Source organism: Drosophila melanogaster, chromosome 2R (genome assembly GCF_000001215.4).
Source record: "Drosophila melanogaster chromosome 2R".
Taxonomy (NCBI): Eukaryota; Metazoa; Arthropoda; class Insecta; order Diptera; family Drosophilidae; genus Drosophila; species Drosophila melanogaster.
In genome coordinates this window covers 10,437,857-10,465,713 of record NT_033778.4, presented here as the reverse complement: position 1 = coordinate 10,465,713, position 27,857 = coordinate 10,437,857, and the positions used below count along the sequence as shown (strand labels likewise).

The window sequence follows — 27,857 nt, the reverse complement described above, 5'->3', positions numbered from 1 at the left end:
ATTTATTACCAGACAGCTAAATATTTTCAAGCAAAATTGCGACGAAAACAGATTTTTTACTTTTCCGTGACTAATAAGTGGCACCAAATTTTTTAATTTTCCCCTTTACTTTTTCACCACTTTTCCTCCTGATTCTTAAAATTGTTTGAAAGTCGTGCCATGCAATCTGTCCTAGCGCGCTTCGTCACTACGTGGACTGCCGTCGCCAGTGATGTATTTTCGGACCCAGTAGATGGGTCTATCTTTTCATTCAGAAACAACAAACTTGCTTGGTTTTATTTATATTTATTTAAATTGTAGATGATCTCTAACGTTTTGAGTTTCTTTTACATACAAACATTTTGGTTTACTTCAGTTTTTTATATCATTATTTTTATGTTTTATATATTATTTTAAATTTTTAATTCAACGATTCAAATTCATTCATCATGTTCGAGCTTAGTTAGCTTCCGTGGCTCGCCTCAAACTCATTTTAAAAATTTTCCATGGGCCATTAGCTACACTTCATCCATGTGGTCATTAGAGAGAGGAAAGGAGCTCAAGAATTGAGGAGAATTATATTTCCACATACGTTAATATAGGTAAGTATATAAATAGTTAAACAAATCTGATCTGTTGCATGGGACAACCAAAGCATTTATAATTAGGCTACAAATTAGATTAGATACAATGTCTAAACTTTGTCTAACCTATACTCTTGGTTCCACTGGCCATCTCGTCTTTCCTCCAGCTCCTCTTAAAATCCCAAAGTTTGGTATTCGCCACTCACAAAAAATCGTGTGTCTGAATGTCCTTGGACATTTGATTCGAAGTAATTCACATTACCGTTGTTATAGCTCTTTATGGATTTCACTTATAAATGTTTTAACTGCTATTAAAGTAATTTTAGTAGTGGTGCGACTTGCGATTTTATGAGTTATGTGGGTGTGTGTGGAGCAAAGAGGTGTATGAGCTTTAGAAAAATATGAATTATGTTTGATTCCATTTCCGTTCCATTCTATTCCATTTAGTATTGAAAATATGAAAAAGTTTATTCGATATAATGCGGTTAACACTATGCTGTACTATATGATCGAATGTTGCTATTACTTGAATGCTGCTTTCATTAGTTATTTAGTTCTGCGATCTCTGCTGATTCGAAAGTTGAGCGACATCGAGGAGGTAAATTATAGTCGCTACCGTATGAGTATTCGATTAATAATTATTTACGAGAAAAATATAGTACATATGTATGTATGTTTGTAGCAATTTGTTGTTCTCCCTTTACTAAATATATTTATTTAAATTTATATATCTGTATATATAGACCGACCTTGTTTACTTTTGTCTCAAAGGTAAATGAATAACTTTCTTGTTTGTGGCTTAATTAAATTGTCAATAAATATATCGATTTGGTATTTATTTATAGTTACATACAATTATTAAACTCTCGTGTTCTTGATCTTTTGCATTACTGGTCAAGTGACTGATACACTGATCGTCTGCTGTATATTACTTGGTTTTTCTTTTTTTTACCCCAAATTCGAAGCCAGCAGTAACTACATAGGTTATCTAATTCATGCAAAACCTTTTGCTGGCTGTAAGGAAATCATGAAACAAATAACGAAAATAACAAAATGGCTGTTGGTTTTTGTTTTTGAATAAATAGTTTTATTTGAAAATGGTTTTTGCGTTTTTGTTTTTTTCTTTTTGGTAGAATTTTACAAGTTGAATGGAAATACATACGTATTAAATATTACAGTATTTGATTGGGCCAGGATATAGTAGAGAGGTCGGGTGGGGTCATGGAAATGGGAAAGTGTTGGCTGACCTAAGTAAATGCGTAGAAGTGAATGTTCGCTGATCGGTGTATAAAATCTTGGAATTGTACGGACTTTGTGGCCAACACAACTTTTGAAAAGTTTCACTGGATCTGCTGGGGTTGCCAATTAAAAGTTGAAACGATGTCGTTTAGCTTTTTTTTCGCAAATTGTCCCTACTCTTCTGTTCTTTGTTCTTTTTGAATGTTAAATAATATTTATTTCGCTAATAAACTTACTTAGTTGATGTTTAAGTTGTGTGTGTTTGTGTGCGTTTACATAAATTAGGCTTAAAAACTATAAAACATAAATGGATTTCCGTCCAACTATAGAGCAAGAGCACAAGTGAGGATATTTGCGTAAAGGATGAGGAGAAGGAGGAGGAGAGAAGTCGTGAACTGGGCAGATACAAAAGAAATACTATTAAAATAACAATATAAATTCATTGCAGCTAAATCGTTATGTAAAATCAAAATGCACAAAATACATACATACAAAGCATATACATAATAATTATAATAATAAGTCTAATCAAACAATTCAACATACTTGGGGTTAAATGCCATTCGCTAGATACAGTCACATACATAGGTACATGTATGAAGATGTTTTATCATTAAATGTAGAATTTATAAATTATTATATTATTACATACAATCCTTAGTTTCATTGTGGGAGATTTGAGTTCTGCGTTCCATTCATTTTGATTCATATTTTGTGTGTGGGTGTGCGTAGATATGGCAAAAATATATAGCATGCTTTTGTGCGCCACCAAAGTTGAATTGCGTGTTTGATCGTCGCTGATTTGCCCTGCTCCTCGTTTAAATGCCACAAATCATTGTAAGTTACAACAAATCAGCTCAATAAGTGAAGGAAATTATATTTAGTTTGTGTTCAGTATGCGTTTGTTTTCGTGTTTGTGTGTTTGCCAGCTAAACTTCTCCTATACACGTAAACTCAACAAAGTACAATTTACATTGAAGTATATCAATCAATTATCGATGGCTGCTGCTACTGCTGCTCTTTACATAAGTTAGTTAAGTGGCCACATACGCGTTGCTTTACTTGACTCTTATCTGGATTTTAGTTTAGTTTTGCTTCGTTTTTGTTCTTGTAAATACAATAGATAGATTTTATATCCGTTTCATTTATCTTTAAATTTTACTTAACGTTAAAGATTTTGCTTTCCATATTTTGTGTTTTTTCCTTTCCTCGTTTCTTTTCTTTTCATTTGTTTTTTTTTCTCTTTTGGTTTGTTATTTTATATATTTACTTTAGACCACACGCTGACACTCAATCAAATGAATATTGATATTTCCTTTGCCGCTGGATTTTGTTGAAACTTTCGAACTTAAGTCTAAACAAGCATGACAAATGCAGAGCGTTGATGGCATGAATAATTTTAAAGAGAGATTGCAACAGGAAACATTTAATATATAATATTTATATATATGTATATATATATATATATGTATAGAAGTGTATGTATATATATATGCGGTATATGTAGATATACGCTCGTTTGGTTTTTGTTTTAATAAATACATGAGGAAACTAAACTACACATAAATTATGAAATTCTATAAAAATTATTCAGACCAAACAACAACTGTATGCAATGTTGGCGCTTGTGTTTGTCGTGTGAGTGTGTTAGTGTCATGTCGTACATGTGGCTTTGCATAATGCATATGTATGTGTTTGTATATGTTTGTATATAGGAAATGCCTTTCAATCAACTGCCTTTTTTCAGATGTGACTTTAATCGCGTGTCCCCGTGTCAGTTGCCTGCTGCCTCATTTAGTCATAGTCGCCCTGATCATCATTAGCATTGTGTGTATTTGCATCTGCATCTGCTTCAATATTATCGATATTATGTAATGTACTTGTCGCTCATTTTCCCTATAACATCCATTCGGGATTTCCGTCCGTCCGCCGTTTTTTTTTGTTAAACAAATAAAAGTTCTTTGGGCTTTGCTTGTTCAGTGTCCTATGTTTTCTGTGTGGTTTGCGGTTGGTTTGTTGGTTGGTTCTATCATCTGCTCCTAAATTGTTTGGTTTTTTGATCAATGCTGGTGGGTTGTTGTGCTCCCGCGCTGCTCTTTAATACCGTTACGGTGTTCCCTGCTAACGCCCCCATTCTGCTCCACATAATCGTCATCATCATCAATATCGACTCGGACGTCGACATCGTCGGGATCCGGCCTGGAATCCATCTTAGTACAGTCCACAGCCGCGCAGGTTGTTTGCTATGATGACATCGGTGACAGCATCGAATACAAACTGAATGTTATTGGTATCTGTGGCACACGTCATGTGGCAGTAGATTTCTTTTGAGGTTGATTTGTTTTTCGCTTCAAATTGAGCCTGAATGTAAGCAGCCGCCTCGCCGTACTCCTGTCCACCTGAAACGTCCGTCCAAATATTGGATTAATAACCAGACTTTTACATTCGAGTTCGAATGGACCACTCACCTGTGTATTCGGGGAAGCAAATCGTCAGGGGACTCTTGCGAATCTTCTCCTCGAACAAATCCTTCTTGTTCAGGAATAGAATAATCGAGGTGTCCGTGAACCATTTGTTGTTACAGATCGAGTCAAACAGTTTCAGCGACTCTTGCATGCGGTTCTATAGAATGATAAAGATATCAAAATAGTGAGATATATTCACAACAAGTATTTAGACAGCCTACCGTGGTTTCATCCTCATGCAAGACTTGATCGTACTCGGACATGGCCACGCAGAAAATGATCGCCGTGACATCTTCGAAGCAGTGTATCCATTTCTTACGTTCCGAGCGCTGACCGCCCACGTCAAACAATCTGTACGATTAAATAGTGGATTATCATGAATATGTATCTTTTTAAATCGCATCTTTTTACTTACTTAAAGTTGAGGTTTTTGAAGGAGAAGTGTACCTCAACGATGCCAGTGGTCTTGACGCGAGTGCGCAAGATATCTTGTTCAGTTGGCTGGTAATCCTTGGCGCCTAACCGATCCAAATCGTCCAGGAAACTGCAAGGAAAAGGAGCAAGGAGAGAGTGTTACAGGCCAGGAGCAAAAGCATTCCATTTCCCATCACACATCGTTTGACCAGACAAATGTTTACCCAACCCTTCCACCCGTCCATTCTCAATTTTCCGCCCGTATCTGCCAAGACTTGAGCAAACAATTAAGGCGCAGACCAAAGCGCTGAGCAAACAATTAAAAACAAAAAACCTGAGCGCGTGTCGAGACCAAAGAGAAATGGGAAATGGGGAAAAGCCCCGGCACTCACACGCCCCCACACACACACACACTCACACACTCACACACACACAGCTCACTTGGCTATGCAAACAGCTTTCCCTGCAGAAAGTAGCCATTCAAAATGATTCCTATTTCCGTGACTTGTTCTGGTTCTAATTTCCGTGCATACAAGCCATATTTGTATATTTCCCATAATAGTTTTATTCGCCGGTTATGTAACCGTCACCCAAGCAAAGGCATCGGTCAGATACAGACGGAGGTGTTCAGATACACATATAGAGTCTGCGTGCTCGGGCAGCAAGAGTGCCAACAAGTAGGTCATCAAAGAGGGTCCACCAGTGAGTCCAGTGGCCAGTTATATGAGTATGTGTGCTTTGGGGCCATAATTAACGTGCCGCACGCAATGCCTTTAAAAAATAAAGGGCTGTGCGGCAGCTAATTTTATTTGTTGGCCAGCTCTTTTTTGCTATCGGCTCGCAAATAGTTTTTTGAGGCTGGTCGAGGAATCTGCGCTTGTTATCGCATCAATCTCCGCTTGACTTGCTCTCGTGCTGAAATCGGATGCATTGGTCAACTGGTTTTCGCCCAAATTACACGCACAATTGCCCAACAAGTTGGCCAAAGTTAGTAGCAGCGGCAGCAGTACTTCAAAAGATGGCCATGGCTCCCCTCCTGCAGTTTGGCCACAGGGAAATTGGCTAAGTCATGCTCGCCCAGCATAACCTTTCTTGCGGAAAAGTTGGCCGTGTGGTCAACTGCATAATCAAAGCTAATGCCCGATATTCGTTACAATTTCTTAGACAAATGTTAATTGAACGGCTGCAAACGGATCCGATGGGCTCGCCGATTGGGCAATCGCTTGGTTAGCACTTGGCTATACCCGAGATCTTATTTAACATGTCCATCATAAAAGTTTTCTTTTCTGTTTACTGATCCGAAACCGCAGACACACATGCAGTTGTAATTCGTAAGCCCGGAAAATGTGTTGCAATGTGTGGCATGTGCCTGAGTTGTGGTTTCTTGAAAGTGGATCATAGACCTGACAAACAAATTGCAGCGAAAGTAAGCTACAGATTGAAAAACTATGATTGTTTTGAAGAAAGAACAGAATCGGAGAAAGCTTGACGGTTTGATTACTCTTTGAATTTCTTACTGAAATGTTTATAAATAATGTGCTTAAAATTATTTAAAACCTTTTCTAGCTAAGCTCAACTCCTTCATGTTTTCTTCACCTCAGCTGTCGTTTCCCAGGTTAGTAAAGCTGTCATGCGAAATTTATTAGCCTGTTTCCGCTGACTATTGTCTTACCAGCTTTTATGGCCTTTTCAATTAAGCGATTTGCGCGCAATTTAGCCCAGCAAATGGGTCGTTAGTCCCAGCAGCGTTTTATAATAAATTATTTATGTATTTTACATAAGCCTCAAACCACGAACCCCATCCGAAACTCATCAGGTCCCTCATTAATGTCAATCAAGGGAGTACAAGACGTTATGTGTATATTATCACGAACTTTTGCTTTTTGATTTCTATTATTAGGCACTTTCAATTTCATATTAATATCAAAAAAACCAAAGCCCACTAGTTTCTGGGCTAGAAAGACCAATAAAGTTAGCTGCAGCAGTGGCATCAATTAGCACAAATACCTTAAATGACAAAACAAACAGAAGCGCGACAAAAAAAATACAACAAAAAGACAAAACTCTGAGAGTTTGCCGAGATCGGCAGCTGGTGGAGCCAAAAGCGTTTGGCGTATAAGTAGACTAAGAAGCCCGGCGATCGCGTTTAGTGCGTCGCGGTTGGTCTACGAGGCAACAGCTCTTGAGACTCCAGAGCTTCATTCGCAGCTCTCGGACTCGGATTCGGATTCGGTTTCGGTTTTGGTTGTGGTTTCGGTTTTCAAAAGTCAGAGTTACCGCAGATAAACTTCGCGTTGCGTGACAAAAGACCTGGCGAATCTCCCCGGCTTTTCAAGTGCTTGTGAGCGGAGCGAGTGAGTGGGAAATTGGCCAAAGCCACAATAGAAATCCGCACAACAATAGGCATCAAAAGCTGTTTTTAATTGTGCACAAACGGATTGAAAGTGTTCGGGAAACCAAGACCGCCAATAAATTAAAACTAAAACTGAAACTCAATCGGCAACAAGTTGATTGAAAACCCAACCAACTGGCAGTGCAGGCCGAGAAAAACGCTTTGGCAAACCGATAGAAAAAAATATAAATCAAACGCTCAAGTGAGTTTTTCTCGAGAGGTGTTTTCCCAATGCATTTTGGGCGTGTCAAGTAAACTAGTTGCACTCTGAAAGGCATTCAGTCAACTTGACTGTCGAAGAAATCAACGTTTAGCGTGAAAGGCCAATTTGATTATAATCGGAAAACTGATGGGGGCAGAAAAAAAAATCGAGTATTTAATGGTAGGCTTTTCAATGCAATGCTGGTGTCAAATAAATCGTAAAAAAAGCAGTTAAAGTCCTCAAATTTGTTTTGTTTTACTGCAAACCCCTGAAATGAGTAGTTAAAATAGTAAATACAATTTGAAATGGCTGATAAACAAAGGAAACGGCAATTATTCTCATGAACGACAAATTAAAGTGACGAAAGTGAGTTTTCCCAGCTGCATTTTTCCAGCAAATTAGGCATGCTGGCTAAACTAGTTGTATCTCGAATCTTGGCCAACTTGGGCGGCGTGAAAGCCAATTTGAATATGCTTTTTGGCCACACCTCGAAGGGCGAGTGAGTCGAAAACCAATATCCAAGTGATTTGCCAAGATGTCGAATGCCAGCGAGAGTGACATAATCGTTCGGGATCTTTCGACCACCTTTTGCTCATTTAGCAGCTGAATGCTAATAGGATTCCTTTCGATTTCGTCTTCATTCGAGCGTGAATGAAACGCGGCCCAGAGAACAGCTGTCCTCCCCGCCCCAACCAACTGCTGTTTTGGAACAATGGCCATAAAAGTCAACGACAAGTGGCTGCTTGACATTTCTTCTGCATTACTCGCAGGCGCTAGGATTATCACTCAAGTTCATTATAACCGCCTGGGTGATAAAACCATGCTATATATACGTTATATATATATTTATATAAATATATATCTCAGATAGTTGTTGTTGCTACCGCTCGAGAGCCTCAAGGTCGTCGCTTGTGCGACAAGGGCAAGGATAAGCCGCTCTGCTTCGCCGCCATTGTGCCGCACAAGTGTACACAAGAAATAAACGCAAACAGAGGGAAAAAATGGAAAAAATGAAAAGAATAATGGCTGGCAGCTCGGCTAAGTTTCTGAATTCGGGTGCGCAGATTTCTGTTTCATCAAATTTTCGGCATTTAAATTATATTGCCTTTGGGGAGCAGGCGCACAAAATGCCTGAAAGCAGCAGCAGCAGACTCACAAAAGTGCCACTGCCACCATTGTTCGATGGCATACGCGGCGTATGAGCAATCTTGCCTCTTTGCCACTTTTTCCGCCTGCGGGGGAGCAACTGCTTTTCAAACTAAATGCGTGTGTGCCGTCAAGTTCTGTGGACTTATTGGGTAGAAAATCAAAGTTTATACACAGCCAGAAAAGTGATGGAATTAAGTCCAAAAACAAGTCATCTTAGAACTTAGGCTGTTTCAAACTTGGAAAGTACATTTTCATAGTTAGTAGGACCTGCACAGTTGTAAATGGTTTGGTTATTTTAAAAAGTATTTGAACATTATTGAATGGCCTTTACTTTATGTTAATTTAACTCATTCAAGTTAAATCTTATATCATATCCTTTGTTGCTTGCCGCTTTTATTTCCAAGAACTGTTTACTACTAAACTTACTAAAAGCATTGTAAAGTTGAACTTCTATGGTTCTCCTTCAAAGCCTTTGCTTGTAGTAGACTAAGTTTTATGCACAATAAACAAGACTTGGTCAGGGTTGATTTGGCCCTCATTGGCGCTACTTCAATAGCTCTTCAATTTGTGTTTTCTTTGTTTGAACTCACATTGCACGAGGGCTTGTAGCTGTGCTCAATTTAACGCTAGCTAACTCCGACTTGATTATTGGCAGCGACCATAAAATGGAAGGCACCGAGTCTACCGACAAATGGGAATCCCCTCCTACCATGCATTACTCTTAAGTGCTCCCCCGAGATCCAAAATCCGATGACAAGGGACAATCGACGATTGTTTGCCCGGGTTTGTTTTGCAACTAACTCGAACTAAGTGCTGTCAGTGCTGAAAGTTAAAATGAATATGGATTTTGCGAGTATGCCACAATATTTGCACTCTAACGAAACGCAGTTCAGTTCAGCTTTTCAGAGTATAGAATTCAAAAGAGGGTGGGATTAGTCGTTTTGAATAATAAACGCGAATGGCCTTTATTTATTATTGATTGATTTTCCCGGCAAACCACTTGGAAATGCATCAAAAGTTTCGCCGCCACGAGGAGCGAAAGAAACGCCAAGAGAATCAGCATAAATACACAATTTAGTTTGCCGCCGGCAGGCAGATTGCTCAACTTTTTACATAATACCATTCCCAACAGGACCGAGTGGATCCGAGGACCAAACCGAAGATGTCGGGCTTACGCAAAACATCCATTGCGCTGATGAGGCGCTCCACATCCAGCACCACCATACTGCCGCATTCCGGGGGCGTTGGTGGTGCCGTGTCGCCGCCCAGCAGCGGAGTGGGCGTGGCCACGGAAATTGAAAAATCAATTGCAATGCAACGGCTGCGGACGGGCGAGTCGTCGAATCCGAAGAAATTAAATGTCAGGTTCGTGATTTTCCCACACCAAAGACTTGGCTTACATGGAAATAAAATGTTGAATAACTTTGCCAAGTTTAACTAAATATTTTTGAATTAACTTTACAAATAGAAGACTTGTTCTTTGCATTTCTAAATCTACTTAGATTCAGTTTGAATCTAAGTAATAAAACGCACTACTAACCTAATGTAATAATATGGTGCTTATATGTTTTTTTCACTGTATACAATTTGCACTAATTGACAGCCAACAGCCCGTTACATCAGTAGCAACAACTAGGACTACAGCAAGCTCACTACCAGCAGAAACCACTTCTTCACCGGCAGCTGCAGTGCGTCCTTATTCGGAAGTACCGGGTCCATACCCCTTGCCACTGATTGGCAACTCCTGGCGCTTCGCTCCACTAATAGGTGAGTGGCCATTATTGGCATCCGTTGTAACTCCGACCAGGATAACTAATGAACCATTGCCATCGACCGACAGGAACATACAAAATCAGCGACTTGGACAAGGTCATGAATGAGCTGCATGTCAACTATGGGAAGATGGCCAAAGTGGGCGGTCTCATTGGTCATCCCGATCTGCTGTTCGTCTTCGATGGCGATGAGATTCGTAACATATTCAAGAAGGAGGAGGCGATGCCGCATCGGTGAGTGATTAATCAACTTTTGCCATCATCCTTCGGTGGTGCAGTGCGAAATTGCGTATACGACGTGTGTGGCATGTCAGTTTGGTATGATTGATTATCTCCAGCTTGTTCGTAAGTCGTGATCTGAACTCACTTTGGGTTATATAATTCGATAGTTAGATGTGATTGAAATGTTAGGCTTTGAGACTATTATTGTTATTGAATAACCCTAACATGATTCGCAATTCGTTAAATATGCTGTTTATTTAAGATTATGCCTACCCATGTCCTGCATGGCTGCACCTGGTCTGTGTAGCGAGAAATACCCCACATAAATGCCAGGGCCCACGCACATGGTATAGCATATAGCATATTTATCCACACGCAAAGTCAGTCATGCATGGGTGGTTTGGAACCCCTTTGCCTCGCCTTTTACCCTCCACAATGCAAATGCAATTCCTGTTTACTTATGCGCATACCGAATGAATGCAGCCTGTAATTAAATTATTAACTAACGAAGGCACAAAATGGCGATTGCGCCTGGGAATGCGAATTAAGCGGGATGTGTGAAAACATGGCGACAGATTGAAATCAGTGGTAAAATTCGAACATCAGTGCAAAATTGCTTTTAATCTGACTGACACATTTGTGTGGGAAGTGAAAATGAAATCAGCAATTTATATGAGATTGAATGAGTAAATAAATAACTACCATTGAAAGTCATAAGCTTATACTTATAATTAAATATCTTGAATGGTGTTTAGTTTGAGGTGTTTTGACGCTTTAAATACAATATTTTTGGGATTGTAAATAATCCATCCCGATAAAACAAAGCCGTCAAATTGAAATTAGTTGCGACTTTCACTTCTCGTTTGGCTTTGCGATCCGTAGGCCTAGCAACCGAGATTCAACCGAAATAAAACCAAACAATCCGAACTATTCACAAACTATCCGACAAGCGTTTTTGCATCATAGAAATAAATAAAACTGACCGAAATGATGGAGCAAGCAAAGAAGTAGACAAACTGAAAAACAAACAAAACGAAAGTCACACAGATCGCTAACGTGTCCATAACTTTTATAAGCTTTCTTTTCTTCGCCTTTCATTCCTCCTATCACTCGGATTTATCTGCGAGCACTATGCGCTCGCATAGTGGCCATGAACCAAATTTAACAAGTTACGCTTATATTTCGCATACCTCGAGTATCTAACCATATCATATCACATCGAAATGTGATTTGCGGACAAAAGTGCGGATCGATAGTGAATCGCAGACAAACCCGCATTGTTTGCATTTGGCGAACGCGTTTAGCAAGTCATCATTAAAACGACTGAAAAGAATCACTAATAGATTGGACATGAGACAACATTAACGTAATGTTGGCTCTTTTTTTTTTTTGACCGCCAGACAGATTGATGAATGAACCATTTGCCGGCGCAGATGTGTGAAGCCAACTACTGCTCACTGGCCAACAGACCAACTGGCTAACTGACGGATTGACAGACGTAGCGACTGCCCAACTGATTGATGAAGATATTTGGCCAAGAGAAATGTACACAAGTGTGTACCAGAGGCGTCGGCTTTGTTGACTTCTTTTTACGAGGCCCATAAAATCCGAAAAGTGTGTGTGGGAATATCTAAGTCGGAAAAAGTAATCGCCGGCTTTTGGGCCAAAGTTGCGATCGTGACAATCTTGGGGTCAACTTGTGGTTACAAGCTTGTACATTGAGGGTTTTCTTTCTGGGGGTTCCCGGTTTTGGTGTTTAGCATGCCTATGTAGTCACTGCGGATTAAGCGTGAAATCTTCACTCAAACAAACTAGTTTATGTGATGTTTTCAGCATTTGATACTTCACTTCTACCATAGACCATTTCACATTTAGGTATATCAAACATTAGCATTTTAAAAACTTAAATAGCAAATTCAACTCATAGAGAGCCAGACTATTTTTAAACGATTGCGTTCTTCTCAATTGACTGCTAAAATCGAAATTTGCATAATTCGCGGGGAATATTACTAGTTCTATAGACATTTCAGGGTTGCGTTCTCTCGACGTTTCGAAAACATACATATTTACACTTAAATCTCGCATTTAATTGAGCATTTCGTTGCCTGGGGCAACACCATTGTCAGTTCGAATGAAGTAACAACAGTCAAGTCAAAGGCGGCAAATTGTTGGCTAAATTGTGGGGCAGGGTGCTGCATAAAACAAAAGCCAATAAAAACGCTTCTTCTATTTGCCCAGTGACATGCGAGTGTAGGCAAATATAATGCAAGTTCGAGGTGGGTATATGTACATATGTACATATGCATGTATATACATATATATATATATACATATATATCTGAGGTCCTGAAAGCTAGTAGATGGAGTTGAATCGCTTCATTTTGTGTTTGATGTTGTCGTCGCCGGTCTGTCTGCACGCAAGGGCAAGCGACCTCAAAGGGGGCGTTTGGGTGGCCAAAAATGGGGTGGGGTTTTAGCCACACCATACCCAGGCATGCTCACACTTTTACAGACAGAAAAAAGTGACCAAATTGTTAATGAAATCGCGCCACTTTAGGTCTTCAGACTGAAGTTTGTTAATGCAATTTTGGATGATATAAGTATCTCTCTTTTCGGACATTTAAATAAACACACCTTTGTCTAATTAAAGATACAAATATGGTTAAAAAAGACTTATATTCAACAATCTAATTATTGTAGTATATCATTAAGAGCTTCGTCTTATTGGACTATAATTGAATAAGTTTGTATGGATAATCAGCTAGAATGCTTGCACATTAAGTTATAGCACATTTAGTTTCATAGATTTTACTCCCACATAATAATTTTATTGAGAATGTGCTAATAGTTTTCGCTCTGTGTACTTTCCGGCTTGTCCCTTTGTGTGCACTCACTTTTTATTCGCCATGGAACTCAGACCGTCGATGCCCTCACTGCGCCACTACAAGGGCGACCTGCGACGCGATTTCTTTGGCGATGTGGCCGGCCTAATTGGCGTGTAAGTAATGTGCTTATATAACGGATATTGTGGCAGGCTCCAACCACCGTACTTACTATTTTTGCACATTATTTTTTTTTGTACCTCATTCAGGCATGGCCCCAAGTGGGAGGCCTTCAGACAGGAGGTGCAGCACATCCTGCTGCAGCCGCAGACCGCCAAGAAGTACATTCCGCCGCTAAATGACATTGCCAGCGAGTTTATGGGCCGGTAAGTCGGAGCCTAAGCATCCAGCCAAGCTGTGATGCAATCAACATATACTTGGGTATACCTACATATACTCTATATCCATCTGCAGTATCGAGCTGATGCGCGACGAAAAGGACGAGCTGCCAGCCAATTTCCTGCACGAGCTCTACAAATGGGCCTTGGAATGTAAGTTGTTGCCAATTTCGTTTCACTTATGCGATTATGACACTTTGCTGGCCAATCGCATTGAAATATTGAAGACGCAATTAGGCTATACTTTTCGAATCCAAGGACTATTGCAGTGCCCCCTTGACAGTTATAAACTAATTTCGGGAAGATTTTCAAGTGTTTTAGTTATTTTTATTTTGTTAAGACTGTAAAGAAAACTTTTTTAGAGCATCAACAAATTTAACTAACGCTGTGCATCCTTCTAGTTAAACTATTTATTTAAAGTTTTCAGTACAATTTGTTAGCTCGAACAACAAGTAAACTTCATCAACTCTTCTATTAGCATATTAGAAAACTTTTAATTGCCTGTTTTAGCTACAACATGGTATTAGTTTTTCTTGGAAAGCGTAAAGTGTACTGTACAGTGTATTGGTCTTCCTAGAAGAGAAACGATAGTGCTTATAAAATTTATGAGCTGCCTTGACGTAACTTTGTTAATTAATTTATTGAAACGAACTCTAGCTGTCGGTCGCGTTTCCCTGGACACGAGATTGGGCTGTTTGTCCCCCGAGGGCAGCGAAGAGGCCCAACAGATCATAGAGGCTATCAACACATTTTTCTGGGCCGTTCCGGAATTGGAGCTGCGAATGCCGCTATGGCGAATATATCCCACCAAGGCATACAGGAGCTTCGTCAAGGCTTTGGATCAGTTCACAGCGTGAGCATAGCATAAAAAACGCGAATAATTGAGCAAATAATAACATCAAGAAATCACTTTGCATCCCAGAATTTGCATGAAGAACATTGGCAAGACCATGGACAAGGCCGATGCCGATGAGGCTAGAGGATTGTCCAAATCCGAGGCGGATATATCCATTGTGGAGCGGATAGTGCGAAAGACGGGCAATCGCAAACTGGCTGCCATTTTGGCACTGGATTTGTTTTTGGTTGGAGTCGATACTGTAAGCTAATATACTATCTAATCGATAAATTTAGTAATATTTAATGCATAAATCTATCTTGCAGACCTCTGTGGCAGCCTCCTCCACAATCTATCAGCTGGCCAAAAACCCAGATAAACAGAAAAAACTCTTCGATGAACTGCAGAAGGTGTTTCCCCATCGAGAGGCGGACATCAACCAGAATGTCCTGGAGCAAATGCCCTACCTGCGAGCCTGTGTAAAGGAAACTCTACGGTATGACAGTTTTCCATTCAATTGAGTTAATTGAGTGACTTCTTTAACAAGTAAAATTCCCTTTAACATTTTAGAATGCGACCCGTGGTGATTGCCAATGGACGGAGTCTTCAGTCGGATGCTGTCATCAATGGTTACCACGTGCCCAAAGGCGTAAGTTTCCGGGAAATGGTGACCATTTGGAATGCCAGCTCACTGCCATCTCTGTTTCCTTTCAGACACACGTTATCTTTCCCCATTTGGTTGTTTCAAACGATCCCGCATATTTCCCAGAACCCAAGCGTTTTCTGCCCGAGCGCTGGCTGAAACAGTCCACGGATGCAGGTGAGTTGGATACCACAGAACGCTTTCGTTGAGCACCATAAAATGCCGAGCACTTGGCTCTTAAAAAACAGTGAATGTTTTGGTGACAGACTAAAATATATAGAGAAGAGCAGAAAAAAGGCTTAAAAAGTACAGTTTAAATAAAAATGGGTATATAATCAAACTTTTGATCGCACCAGAAATAAAATTATCAAGTATCTAGTAGTTATTATATATGTATGCATATTTTATGTGTATCTGCAGATTTGTTAACGTACAATGCTTAATTGTTTATTGCGCTTTCGATACACAAAAATTTAAGTGCTTTCGTGCGCAGATATAATTTATTTTCTTTCACGACAGGTTACACGGTATTTTTTTGGTCCAAGGTCGCATTTTTTTTTTCGCAGTGTTTTAACCAGAGTGGCGTTTCTTTTCAGCTGGCTGCCCCCATGCCAACCAAAAAATTCACCCATTCGTGAGTTTGCCCTTTGGCTTTGGGCGTCGCATGTGCGTGGGTCGTCGGTTCGCCGAAATCGAGTTGCACACGCTGCTGGCCAAGGTGGGTTTTAATCATGTTTTGCACCTGGCTTTGCCAGAGTTACCCCCTTTTAATTTGCCATATTTGATTCCCGGCACAGATCTTCCGCAAATACAAGGTCTCGTACAATTCCGGAGAGTTTGTGTACCGTGTGAACTCCACGTACATTCCGCAGTCGCCTCTGAATTTCAAACTAACGCTGAGGGACGAGTGAGCTGTCTGCACCAAAGGGAACCGGAGGCCCATCATGGAGCTCAAAGCTGCAGTTACACACGGCGGATGTGTGATATTTATAGTCAAAGCTCAGCTGCTGTTGCTATGCTTCATTTTAATTAAGCAAATGTACATGGAGCACAGTTCCGACAAATTCAGTACATCCCATCGCCACGAGCGCAGTTTTGTGGGTGCGTGTGCGAGTAACTAAACTCAATAATCGTTGTGTATTTATGCTGATACATGTGTATATAGGACCCATTATATCCGCCCCATGCTTTAGTAGTAGTTTTCTTCTCGAAGAATAATTGTAACCAATAAAGCGTCGAAAAGTATGCAATAAGCTGTCTGTTTCTGTTTGTTTTTCTTGCCATGCATTATCATTAATCAAAAGCCTAGTGAGCTTAACTTGGGACAAAGTGTGATGGCTAAGGTCAAGCAAACGCCAATCTAGACTCATGATTAATTACTTTTTAGTAAGTGTATCATTAGCTCTGTTGCTTGAATATGCTTTGCTGACTTTAAGGGGCATTTGAAGACTTTTTCCTAAAGCCACAAAGCTGCACAATTTAATTTATTTTTAGAAAATTATACAACGCATAAAACGCAAAAATATTCGGTTACAAGAGTAATTAAATTGGCGAAAATCACGTATTCCAAAGTCATTGGGATGTGGCTTAAAATAGACCTGAAGACAGGGCCAATAATTATATATTTGGCCTTGGAAAGCTGAAGAGTATTGAATTTCAGGTGGCAGAAATATAAAAGAGCGTAGTCCTCAATTAATTTTAAGGTGCAGTCTTGCTCTTTTAATCTGCTAAACAATTAGCTTTAAACTTTAACAATTAGCTACAATTTACTTTTGCTAGACTCTATTGTACAGACTATTAAATCACTACCAAATATACCATTTAAAATAATATTCAACTATTCAATCAGCCTGCGTGTTTGCCAACTAATTGAAATAATTCGAACCACCATTTGTCCGCATCACTTGGCACTCCATTCCAAGGTGGATAAATTGGTGCGTTAGTGCGATTTGATTTGGTACTTACTATTTTGCGGAATCGTTTAGTTGGTATTCGTTGCTGCGCGAGAAGCACTCCTGGACACCGGCGTCCTGCCAGAGGCGTTTCATGGCGGCCAGCAGCTCCTCCGAGAAGGGCTCGGTGTCGTGCATGCGTTGGCATACGTCGAACACCATCTTGGCATCGCTCTGTTTGGGTTGGGTGGGGAGGTAGAGTGGCATGGAAATGGCCGGGTTAGTGACTGTGAGCGTGAATGGGCACTCAATGGGGACTTACCTCTCGCTCGTTATTGCTGTACTGAATACTTAGGGTTGGCATCGCGCGCAATATTGCAACTAATGATTGTATTGTGTTGCTGTAGACAACCGGTCGATATTGTTTAAAGTCCTCCGCAGTGAAGCCGCTCTCGTGAATGATTTTCATCTGTTTGACTATTGTGCTCTTGCCCGACTCACCGGCACCTAGAAGAAATGCACAAAAAGTTAGCAATGCGTGGTGGAATTTAAGATTACAGATGTAATGTAATGTACATATATAGGATCTATTTATGCGTCTGGTTATGCGGTTATCGGCGCCGATAAAAGAACCCGACGGGGGTTGCAAATATTTATGCTGCGTTTAGTTCTCGAGCACTAAATGTCTGTGCTTTGTATTCCTCAAGTTGGACTTAATGGCCTTTGAGCACACAGAGCCAGCCAGCCCCATCCACCCACATCAGCATCGTGATTATTATTATCATCATCGCCGTTGTCAATGTATCATCTTGAGATGCCGTTGGGCCAAAGAAATGAGAAAAACGCAAGGAGGTGGGGCATAAATGGCAGAGAATAAATGGCAAACAAAGGATTAATTGTTTGGCCCTGGTCATCCGGCGATTGTGTATATAGACTCCTTTACTTTCGTCTACATCTCTATTTCATTGGGTGTTTTTAATTTTTTTTTTTTTGCTAGCTGAAGGCTTTGAAGGATTTGCGAGCTGCGATTCCAGCAGAATTTCCATGCAATTGAATGCAATTTGTTAATTGAGTGTCTACTGAAGGGGGTTTTGTGATAAACGAGATAATCAAGATAACTGGCAGCTCGGCTGGAAAATTGCTTAGCCAAGCTGTCCTTGGGAAAATGGAATAATTTGATAAATGCTAATTTCATTTGCCCATTTTCGTTTCCCACTAAGCTTAATCCTCACTAAGAAGCTTTAATTAAAACACAATTGGTTGGCCATAGTATGAAAATGCTTGATAAAACTACTCCTTGAGTGCCTATAAACTAACATTATACGTACATACATCAAAGCTTACATTATTTCAATATTATAATGATACTGAAATTTGTTAACCTTCTGATTTCTATCAAAGAAAAGGTGCACAACTCGCCATGAAACTAAAATAGTTTGCAATTCAAAATTGTTTTTCCATGTAAAAGAATAAAGAGTTCATTGTCCACCACTTGAAAAAGTCCACACTTCTTGAAAAGATCTTAGAACAGTTCACGAAAAAAGAGCTTCTCTCAGAAAATGTTTAGATTTGGAAAACTCAAGAGCAGCAGCGAACAGGGAAATTTTGCCTGGCTTGTTTATAGAGGCAATTGGGGGACTGAGTAGGCACCTGAGATTAATGTTTTGTTTGTGTGGAAATCGAAGGCAAAGTGCTTAATTTTAATGCCTTCGTGGATTGCAGGAAAACAAAAGATTCGGCAACGGAGCAGGATGGAGCTATTTTCATACGCGTTGCTCTGATTATTATTATTAATTCTTGGATGCGCACGGCATGGCAGTACAAAAAATACAATTTTTTTTAAATAAACATTTCCAGTACACTCGCCATCACACACACGCAGTGGGTGTTGCCTGAAAATGAACATTTTTATTCTGAAACATACGCAAAACTGTCAGAAACTGAAATCTTCTCCCCCTGCCAAACATTTTCGCCCGAAAATGCTCAGTCCGAGCAAAAGAGGAAATTAAATGAAATGCCCGAAATGTAAACAGCGAAATGGGGCTGTTGCTTGCTTGGAAATATGCAGCCGGAGATGAGATGAGAGCTACTGCAGAGTATATGAAAATATAGATGGAAATTACTCACGCGCCCAGCTGAACGAATAGCGAAATGCAATTTTCCTACATTTTCCGACCAAATTTGGTCAATTCTCATACTCTTTCGCAAGCGGAAACAATTCGCAAACCTTATTTATGCCGATGCAATGTCTATTTTTCATTTGTTAATGCCTCCGAGCGGACATGTTTATTACGCTCGCTTATCACAAATCGGAATCCAATTGCAATTACAATCAACTGCCATATATTATTATTTACATATGTACATATGCGCACACTATATAGCCCGACTTTTGCACACAAACTCTCCATTCGATTCACCCGCAAGCGAGTGACCTTGAACTTTCTGTCTGATGCATAAAAATATTATTGTGATTATTAAATTGATGGCATTTCACATTCGCTCCAAGGGAACTGTGCCAAGAAAATGGAATCACCACTTGCAGTTCCTCTGTCGGCACAATCGATATAAAGTAATTAAATAATTAAATAGCGAAGTTGAGTGGGATTTATTTATCGGGTTGCAAAAGTTCCAGTCATGATGACTTTCATTTTCAAGATGGACTGATTGTATGATGATTTATTCCTCCAAGCCGTTCGTTTATTTTTAAAAAGAGTCAAGGAACTTACATTATGTTAAAGTTTTATTTTTGAAAGAACAACGAGTAAGAATGTCGTGACTAAAAAAAAAACAGAAACACGTTTAGCTAAGAACGCGTCAAAGCAAAGGACCTTAGACTGTCCTGTTCTGCACCACAAATAGCATCGGTCAAAGGCCAAGGCTGCCATAGAGCCGAAGCTCATGCCCTAAGGACATTTTAGCGGATTTAATGAGACGCCAGGGCAGCCGCTAAGTATGCTACACTAATTTTAGCCGTGCCGCGAATCAAATATTCATGTGTGTGGCACACTCAGCGAGTTGAGTTGGGTTGGTTTCCGTTCGATTCATTTGGTTTCGATTACGTTCCCGGGGACAACTCACCCAGCAGCAGGAGTTTGATGTCCTTTGCCGCCTGTATGCCGTCCTCCTTGAGATTGCGCTCGATGAGGCGACTCCTGGCGGCTGCGGCTCGCTCCTCGGCAGACTGTGCGCAGCCCATGGTGCGTATTGCCTCGACGCAAAACGTTTTGAAGGTCGTTTGGTATCGGCCAACTCAATGGCCGACTACGTTGCCAGCGAGAAAAACCAGGTGTACAACGTGCGGGGACTCGAATTCGGGGGGCTAAACTAACTCCGCTATCCGAGGGATTCGATCGTGTCACTGGACTTTAATTTTCAGTACGGCACTTCAACTGATTTTTCAATCACTTCTTTATGGTTTTTTCAGGTTTTTGAACTTTGGTTTTCTTCAATTCAACACTGCAATATATAATTATGTCACCAAACAATTCAGTTTTGTTTTTATCTGCGCATTTTGTTGTGATCCGCGCAAAAGGGATTCTCAAGGATACCCGATTTGACCGCTAACGGTAGAGTCTAATTGTAAACTGAAAAACCCGCATGTCCAAGAGCGAGGAAACCCGTTACTCGCTACGAAACTCGGGAAATTTTGTTGTCTTTGGCTAGGAAAAACTAGAAACGAAGAGAGAGAGAGTGAAAGCAGCGAATAGAAAAGCTCTAGGCGAGGGCTTTTCGAGCCATGGAAAAATGTGTAATTAAGGAGCGTGGTTTTCATTAACCAAAACTCAAAATGCGTACAAATATGGCAAAAATCAATAATATACGACTGCTGCATTTTCTTTTATTTTATATTTTTATGTGAAAATGTTATTTTTTTGTAATATTTGCTATTCATTGCAACGAGAACATACAATTAATGGTACAAATTTGACAACTTTTGTTTAAACTTATTATTCACGCGCTGTCTTACAAGTGGTCATAAACAAAAGACAGGGAGGGAGTGAGAGGACTGGAAAATTGAGGCGTTTTACTTTTTTCTTGGTTTTCAGCCAAATAAGAAAAGCACAAACAAAACTTTTCTTTTGTACACTTGGCAGCTATTTGTTTTTGTATTCCAGCAAAATGATTCATGCGTTTATTCGAAAAAAAGGAGGTAGGAGGGGGTAGAACTTCGGCGAAGTCACATATTAAGCGCCAAACTGAATTGTTGCGGTGGCTTTTAATTTATACTATATATTATTACATATTTTTGTTATATATATTTAACACTTTTTCAGCGTTTTTTGAACTTTAAAACTTTAATTTAACGGTTTAGCTCTCTTTTGTGCGAGTTTTCTAGAGAGCTGGCAGAATTCAACTGAGCTAACGGAACTATGTGCCTGGATGCGCTGGAAGTGCTCTCTCTCTCGTATTCTGGTGCCGCCCACGTATAGTATACACGAAAGCTCCGAGAGACGCAGAGAGAGAGGATAAGAGAGAACTTGCGCCGGCGCCACTGGAAAGTGTGTGAGCCACAATAACGAGTCTGCGCAGGACGAAAACAGCGAGTGGTCGCGAGACAAGGACAACCCCAAAATCAACGAGTGCGCCCACGCGATATTCCTTTTTCCTCGCTGGTTTTCTTGTTTTTTTTTTTTTTTTAGCAACTTAAAGTGGCTTTGCAGTTTAAATGGAGAATGCCATTGGTACCCCCTCCCCACACACAATTAAGTCGATGGCTTTAGAACTTTGCCACGTTTATGGGCCAAGCCAAAGCACATTAGCACAAAACAGTTGGCCAGCAGCAGGATCTTTTGTGTCCTCTCTCGCTCTTCCCAAGCCTACATAACGGTAGAGCGGAAAATCGAGAAAAATCACCATTAGATAAAACAATCGCATTCGTTCGATTGATGGGATTCTGTCGACAGGAACTGTGATTGAATGGCTCAATGCCTCAAATACCTGCAACTGCAAATCGAGATAATAGGTAAGTCAATTAAGGCTATCATAAAAAATGCCATTGAGCCTCAATTAAGGAATTGACATGGCCATCGGCGGTCGAAATGCCAACAAATATTTATGATTAATTGTACAGTGCAGCCTCACTGTCATAAAGAAATGTTCGTATAATTTGGAATAGACGGAAAGAACTTTAATATTAATATAACTACCTATGTACAAATTGAACAAATGCTTGTTTTGTTGTATTTAAAAAAATTTAATCGATTGCATCCCACTTGTTCTTAATCCAATATAAACTTATTTAATTACTTAGTATTCAGCAAATAAGTACAAGTACATCTCAAATTTCCAAAAGTTATAGAATAGTCAGTTTTGCTCTACTGCTTTAATTTTGCCTTGAACTCATCCACCAGTCAATTAGAAGTTGACATCTTGATTCTGAACCTACAACAAGAGGCAATGACGAGGAAAGTTTTCCGGTAAAGCTTTATTTTCCCAAGAATTCTGGCACCACCGCCCCAAAATAGTTAAGGTCGGTTGTAATTACCTGTTGTTGTTTCAAAGAGTTAAGAGTTAAAGGAAAGCAGGCAATTTAATTCACTACGAGCAAATGGCGTGACAAAAAGAAAATGTTGAAAAAAAGGGACTATTGAAAATGCAGAACATGCACGGAAAAATAAAGTGACATTTACTGGTTGTTAGATCAAAATTGAAATTGAATACTTTCGAAATGTATGTAAGACGGTTTAGTTACCCAAAATGAAAATTTAAATTTATTATAAATGAATCTTTAAACCGAATAACTTTTTAAAAATTCTGAATTTGCAACATTTTTTTTAGCAACTTTTAGAACTAAGTCCACCAATATTTAATACTGCTCTTTGCACACTATTTGAAATTCAAAAGGGATCCCCTGTTGTCACCTCGATGCCCCTGACGAATTTAATTAAATTATCACTGTGCGAATATGGACTAAAATGATTGAAGAAGAGCAAAAAAAAAAAAAAATTGAAAACAATGAATGGGCCAATGAAATTATTGAATGAATTGGGATCCAGAAGCAGAGGGTGAACTACAATATATATATATATGCGATTTGGTGAGGGGCCGGAACCACAAACCGCAGCCAACGACAAACGGCAAGCAAATTGACGTTTTTTTCTGTTTTTGTTTTATCACGCGAACTCTGCGCTCTTTCGAATAAGTGACAGACAGCGGCAAAGTGGAGCACTTGTGCACTTGTCCGAAACAATCTGCACCTACCCCATGCTCAGCCCAAGCCAAAACCACCCATCCATCGAATGCCATTTTCCATTTTCTGTGGCGTTCCATGGGTTGCAGGTCGCGAGGCCTTTTGGCACTCGGGCGACATTTGACTTTGCTCAATTACGTTCGATTTGTGCTGTATTTGGCATCTTTTATAGTTTATTTAACGAGCCTGTTTATTGTCATTTTGTGGACTGCTTGGCTCCGAAATTTGGGAGAAGCGGGTCCCAGCCTAATTGCTTTGCTACATATGTTTGGTGTTCCAGATTGGATGGGTTGTCGACAGCTCCATATTGATAAAAAAAAATATAATTTGATCAAGAAATATAAGTAATTATTCAAGAATTTGAAAGAAAAATCGGTGACGCATTTTAAGGCTTTAGAAAAACGGAATGTTTCATTCTCCCCAAAGTTACAAATCGAAATGTTTTCCAAGAATTGGTCTTAATAGGTCCCGGAGCGTATTTAAATTATATTCTCCAGATCGCAATAAATATATTTAAGATGTTACGCACTTTTTCAGACGAATTAAAGTAAAAATTCCACTATATAAAAAACTCGTATATAAACTATAACTTTAAAAAATATTTAAACTTGTAACGTTCTTCTGATTGGAATATGGTTATTATTTTTTATCATTGGAAAAGATAAAACAAAATTCTTTTCGAGTTCATAAACATAGAGTCTTATCTTTTTTAACTCATAATAATTATTTAAAATTCTACCAAAGAACTAATAGTTTTTGTTCTTATCTATCTAGGAATGTTGGGGTTTTACAAAAATGAAACTTCTACGACGTTTATTTGCCAACTAGTCAGTTTGAGTTAGCAATTGTTTCTTGATTGTTTCACGTAGCCATATCACTCGACGGCACAAGGGCCGGCAAAGTGGCAAACAAACGAGCATCGAACGTTTCCTCAATAGCCTTTCCTTTCGGCTTGAAAATTATGCCTCAAGTGGCGGTTTCTTCAAACTTCCGCCAGGAGGCGCCACTCGAGAGGCACAGTGCTGTGGTGAAGTATGCAGCCACACCCAGGACATGTACACGTTTCCTCTCGCTCCCTTCCGTCCGGTGCCGCTGTGTCCATTGTTTCGTTAGTGTTTCCTGGCCGCCATTCGATGCTTCCGCCTGCCATTCGTCTGCCCCTCGACCTGCCCCCGACTCCGGCTTCTGGGCACCACCCCCTGCAGAGAGAATCGCCCATACCGTCGCACTTTCAATGTTGCAACATGGCTGCAATACACTCCCTCCTCGGCACTCCTCGCTACTCGACTCTGCTCCTTGTTGCTTGTTAGGGCGTTTAAAAGTTTTGCCTGATTGCACAGAACAACAGCGAGCAACTGTGTGGGAAGTAATGGGCCTACACAGCAAACAAAAACGGGTTACAGAGCAGGGGAATATGTATTAACTTGAGAAACTTGTTCCAAAAAAAAAAAAAGGCATCTATCTTAACTAAGTCATATAAGAAGTACTTTGATCTGGTTTATTTTTGGTTTAAGCATTAAATGTTTTGTAAACTTTATATCTTTAACTTTTGGTTTGTTTGAATGCTGCTTTAAGTGCATCCACGATATGGAGATTTTGCTTGTTTTTCGCAACATGTTTGTGTACAATGTTAAAGTGAAAGAGAAATTCCCGTGCATATTGCAGCTTTGTCCTTTTTCTGCCTGACTGCATCCCTATCTCGTTTTCGGGGGCAAGTCAAAGTCAATGGGATTAACTGACATTTCGGTGTCAGTGGCGCAACCAGGTTAACAAACACTGCACCTCGAAACCATGCTACATGGTGCACACCCGCCCACTGGCACACACGTGCAATTGTTTCAATGTCAAGTGGCGTCGATTGCCCTCATCTTTTGGCGGATGCAGACGCACTTGGACAAAATCTAAGGCTAAGGCTAAGGCTGCAGCTGCAGCTCACAGATGCACTCGACGATGAGATTCAGGCTGATGCAGGATAGAGATGACAGCAAAGACAATATCTACATGATGATTTTTTAGCATCTTTAAATTCTTAAGCTATGTTCAGATAATTTGCACTGTTTTCTTAGATTTGGCTAATTCTAGTCATTATTTTATATATTTTTTAAAAACATTGTAATTATTTCATCACTATCGAACTGTTTGGTACTGAAACCACTTTAATCGGACCGAGTCATCCGCAGGCCACATGGCTCCTCGAAACTGTTTAGGTTTTCACACTCGCCTGCCACGAGGGCGGATGCAACTGTTGCTGCTGCCATTGTCTAAGATGTTGCATGCACAGTGGTGCATGAGTCCATTTTATTTTCGGATATCCATGCCACATGCAACACCCAAAAGTTGACCCAAATTACTTCGGTTTCGCCTTGGCCAAAAAAAACACGCTAAAAATAGTTTTGTCATGGAATCGATTCATCAGCACTCAAATAGAGTGGAATAACCTTGAGTTCGATTCCTTTTGTGGGGCAACAAGTCATTACATTTAATTTAAATAACCAGTCAGTACATACAAAAATCATAGTTTTTGAATTTACTTTTATTCCAGTCTTTGAATCTTCTAAAAAATGTGAACTCTGATATAAGCCTTGATGGAAATTGAAGAGCAGCTAATCCAAAATTGCGTCCAGTACATCCAGCATTTCCGCCGCAGAGTAAAAGTGTGTGCAATAAATATCCCCCTATCTATCGGCACATAAAACCGAAAATAAAATTTTCCAAGTGCCCCGGAATCTGGCGGCCGATAGATAAACCAGCAATTTCCACCAAAATAGAACGAACAATAGAGTCGAGTCGAGTGGAAAGGTAAACGCTGAGCAGGATTTCCATTTCCGGTGAGAAAAACCCAAGTGGAAAAACGAGAAAAAGCGACGAAAAGTGCACTTACCCAGCAGCAGGAGCTTGATGTCCTTGGCCGCCTGGATTCCATCCTCCTTTAGATTCTTCTCGATCTGTTTGGATCGCTGGATGGCGGCGCGTTCTTCGGCGGATGTGGTGCAGCCCATTGTGGTTGGGTTTGGATACTGATTTGGATTCGGATTCGGATTTACACGGGGCTTTTCGGTTTTCGGGCTTTTGTTTTCCAATTTTCCTGGACTTTTTTCTTTATGTCTTATTTGCTTATGTACAGTTTAACGATTTCAACTGAAATGGAGTATTGAACCCATCAACAATAACAAATACACGGGTCAGCGGATGATTCACTATAAACAGTGCGCGATCGATAAGGCGAACCAATGAATATCAAGGATGTGTTAAATATACAGCCGAGTTCAAAATAATAATGTTGAGTTATCTTAAATTAATTTTGTCTGCTGTGTATAAACACAAATTGTAATTGTAATTGTAATATTCTTTCTGTTACTCAACTATTATGAGAAACACAGCTGTATATTAATTTGTATGTAATAGTTAAAAAGATTATTTTAAACTGATGTTACAAGGTTTATGGAACACATCGTTCGCTCTATGGATGTTGTACTGTACTGAGACAAGCACTAATTTTATGACCGCCACTGTCTGTGCAATGGGCCGCGCACTGTATCAATTATGTTGCTTTTGTTTTTTATCAGCAGACGCAAAGTAAAAATAAAAGCAATGATAGCCAGCTAATTTGCATATGGAGCATGTTTGCGATATCGATACAAAATTCATCAATCGCGCTGATAAGATAAATCCATCAGATAATGCTGGATCGCGATAAGAACGATGGTAATTTATCATGTAAGTGAATTAGTCTCGAGGTCAAAGAGCCAAAAACTCAAGCTTATTTTTTGGATACCACTTATTTTTTGTTGTCACACTTTTAATAAAACTTTTATAAATTTTGTTTGTTTTTTTTTTTTTTTGGTTTTATTTGTATGTTTTTTATGCAGTGTGTATGTATTAAGCGTGGGCGTAGGCGCTAAAAAAGCGCCGGGTTGGTGGAAAAAAAGGCGGTGGGTTGTGGAGTTTTCTTTTTCGAGCGTTTGCCTAAGCACATTAACATATGCAAAAAGTAATGCCGTTTTTATGCAAACTGTTAACCATTTCGGATGTATAAATTTTCATTTAGTTTGTCGCTGTTTCACTCACACGCGCGCACACACTCACTCACTCACACGCACGCACTACGCACTCTCACGCGCTGCACACGCCACACCCCCCGCCCACTGGGCCGCCACCCACCACCCCACGAGTTTTCCTTTTCCTTTTTTTCAGCTTTTTTCAGCTTCACATTTACCACCGCCTAGTTTTCCAGTCGTATACACACCGCACTAGTGTATGCGTGTGTGTGGGTCTGCTTCAGCCTGCTGTGTGCGTGTGTGTGCAGGAGGCTCTCTTTTGCGTTTGGCTGTTCTTATTGGTTCCGTTCGCTTTGCGCTTCTTTTTCGCGACTCGCTGTATTTATTGCACCGATCGTGATAGTTTACCGTTGCACTTGCCGAGCACTTGCACTTGTATTTTTGGCCGCAGTGATATTGGTAAATTGCACTTTTCTGGTGTGCGAAAATTTAGCTGCTCTCTCTCGCTTCGTTCGCTCTTTCCAACTGCAGAGCGAGGCGTTCGAACAGCTGTTGGCGGCGTCGGTGCGCAGCACTGGACGCGGCGGGGGTGGCTGTTGACCAGCACTGGCCGCAACAACAGCTGCTGCAAAACAAGCTTATATTTAAAAATTTAAAT

The 27,857-nt window shown here is 40.1% G+C and overlaps 2 protein-coding genes across 14 annotated transcripts; one reads left to right on the top strand and one right to left on the bottom strand.

The window, feature by feature from the left end:
- Positions 1-12: 12 nt before the first annotated feature.
- Galphao (G protein alpha subunit o) lies at positions 13-27,729 on the bottom strand. 10 transcript variants are annotated; one of them, NM_165773.3, is made up of 9 exons: positions 27,608-27,729; positions 26,269-26,339; positions 20,090-20,330; positions 17,331-17,515; positions 17,082-17,242; positions 4,683-4,811; positions 4,489-4,618; positions 4,271-4,424; positions 3,028-4,201 (listed from the first exon to the last, which is right to left on the bottom strand). In NM_165773.3, exons 3-9 carry the CDS (start codon positions 20,205-20,207, stop codon positions 4,014-4,016), a joined length of 1,065 nt encoding a protein of 354 aa, NP_724935.1. In that variant the 5' UTR covers positions 20,208-20,330; positions 26,269-26,339; positions 27,608-27,729; the 3' UTR covers positions 3,028-4,013. The 10 variants fall into 10 exon arrangements, with proteins under 10 accessions (NP_995801.1, NP_523684.2, NP_724935.1 ...); NM_078960.5 differs by lacking the exons at positions 26,269-26,339; positions 27,608-27,729 and adding an exon at positions 21,252-21,370 and having other exon boundaries at positions 1,996-4,201; positions 20,090-20,467; NM_165772.4 differs by lacking the exon at positions 20,090-20,330 and having other exon boundaries at positions 26,083-26,339.
- Cyp49a1 (Cytochrome P450 49a1) lies at positions 6,822-16,364 on the top strand. Of its 4 annotated transcripts, none has more exons than NM_136744.4 (14): positions 6,822-7,035; positions 9,557-9,789; positions 10,028-10,191; positions 10,265-10,430; positions 13,336-13,416; positions 13,510-13,626; positions 13,715-13,791; positions 14,296-14,491; positions 14,561-14,735; positions 14,800-14,969; positions 15,044-15,122; positions 15,188-15,293; positions 15,713-15,834; positions 15,914-16,364. In NM_136744.4, the coding sequence occupies exons 2-14, from the start codon at positions 9,587-9,589 to the stop codon at positions 16,025-16,027; spliced, it is 1,770 nt and encodes a 589-aa protein (NP_610588.2). In that variant the 5' UTR covers positions 6,822-7,035; positions 9,557-9,586; the 3' UTR covers positions 16,028-16,364. The 4 variants fall into 4 exon arrangements, with proteins under 4 accessions (NP_610588.2, NP_001246256.1, NP_995803.1 ...); NM_001259327.2 differs by having other exon boundaries at positions 6,822-7,275; NM_206081.2 differs by lacking the exon at positions 6,822-7,035 and adding an exon at positions 7,482-7,641.
- Positions 27,730-27,857: the final 128 nt, after the last annotated feature.

What these genes read in the sequence shown, in the direction of transcription:
- Cyp49a1 (NM_136744.4), top strand. Translation starts at nt 9,587, where the DNA reads ATGTCGGGCTTACGCAAAACATCCATTGCGCTGATGAGGCGCTCCACA. An exon ending in TGTGTAAAGGAAACTCTACG is followed by an intron (nt 14,970 to 15,043) that starts GTATGACAGTTT and finishes TTAACATTTTAG; the next exon opens with AATGCGACCCGTGGTGATTG. An exon ending in GAAACAGTCCACGGATGCAG is followed by an intron (nt 15,294 to 15,712) that starts GTGAGTTGGATA and finishes GTTTCTTTTCAG; the next exon opens with CTGGCTGCCCCCATGCCAAC.
- Galphao (NM_165772.4), bottom strand. Translation starts at nt 26,200, where the DNA reads ATGGGCTGCACCACATCCGCCGAAGAACGCGCCGCCATCCAGCGATCC. An exon ending in CTAAACGATTCCGCAAAATA is followed by an intron (nt 4,812 to 17,081) that starts GTAAGTACCAAA and finishes TTTTCCTTGCAG; the next exon opens with TTTCCTGGACGATTTGGATC. An exon ending in TGCATGAGGATGAAACCACG is followed by an intron (nt 4,425 to 4,488) that starts GTAGGCTGTCTA and finishes ATCATTCTATAG; the next exon opens with AACCGCATGCAAGAGTCGCT.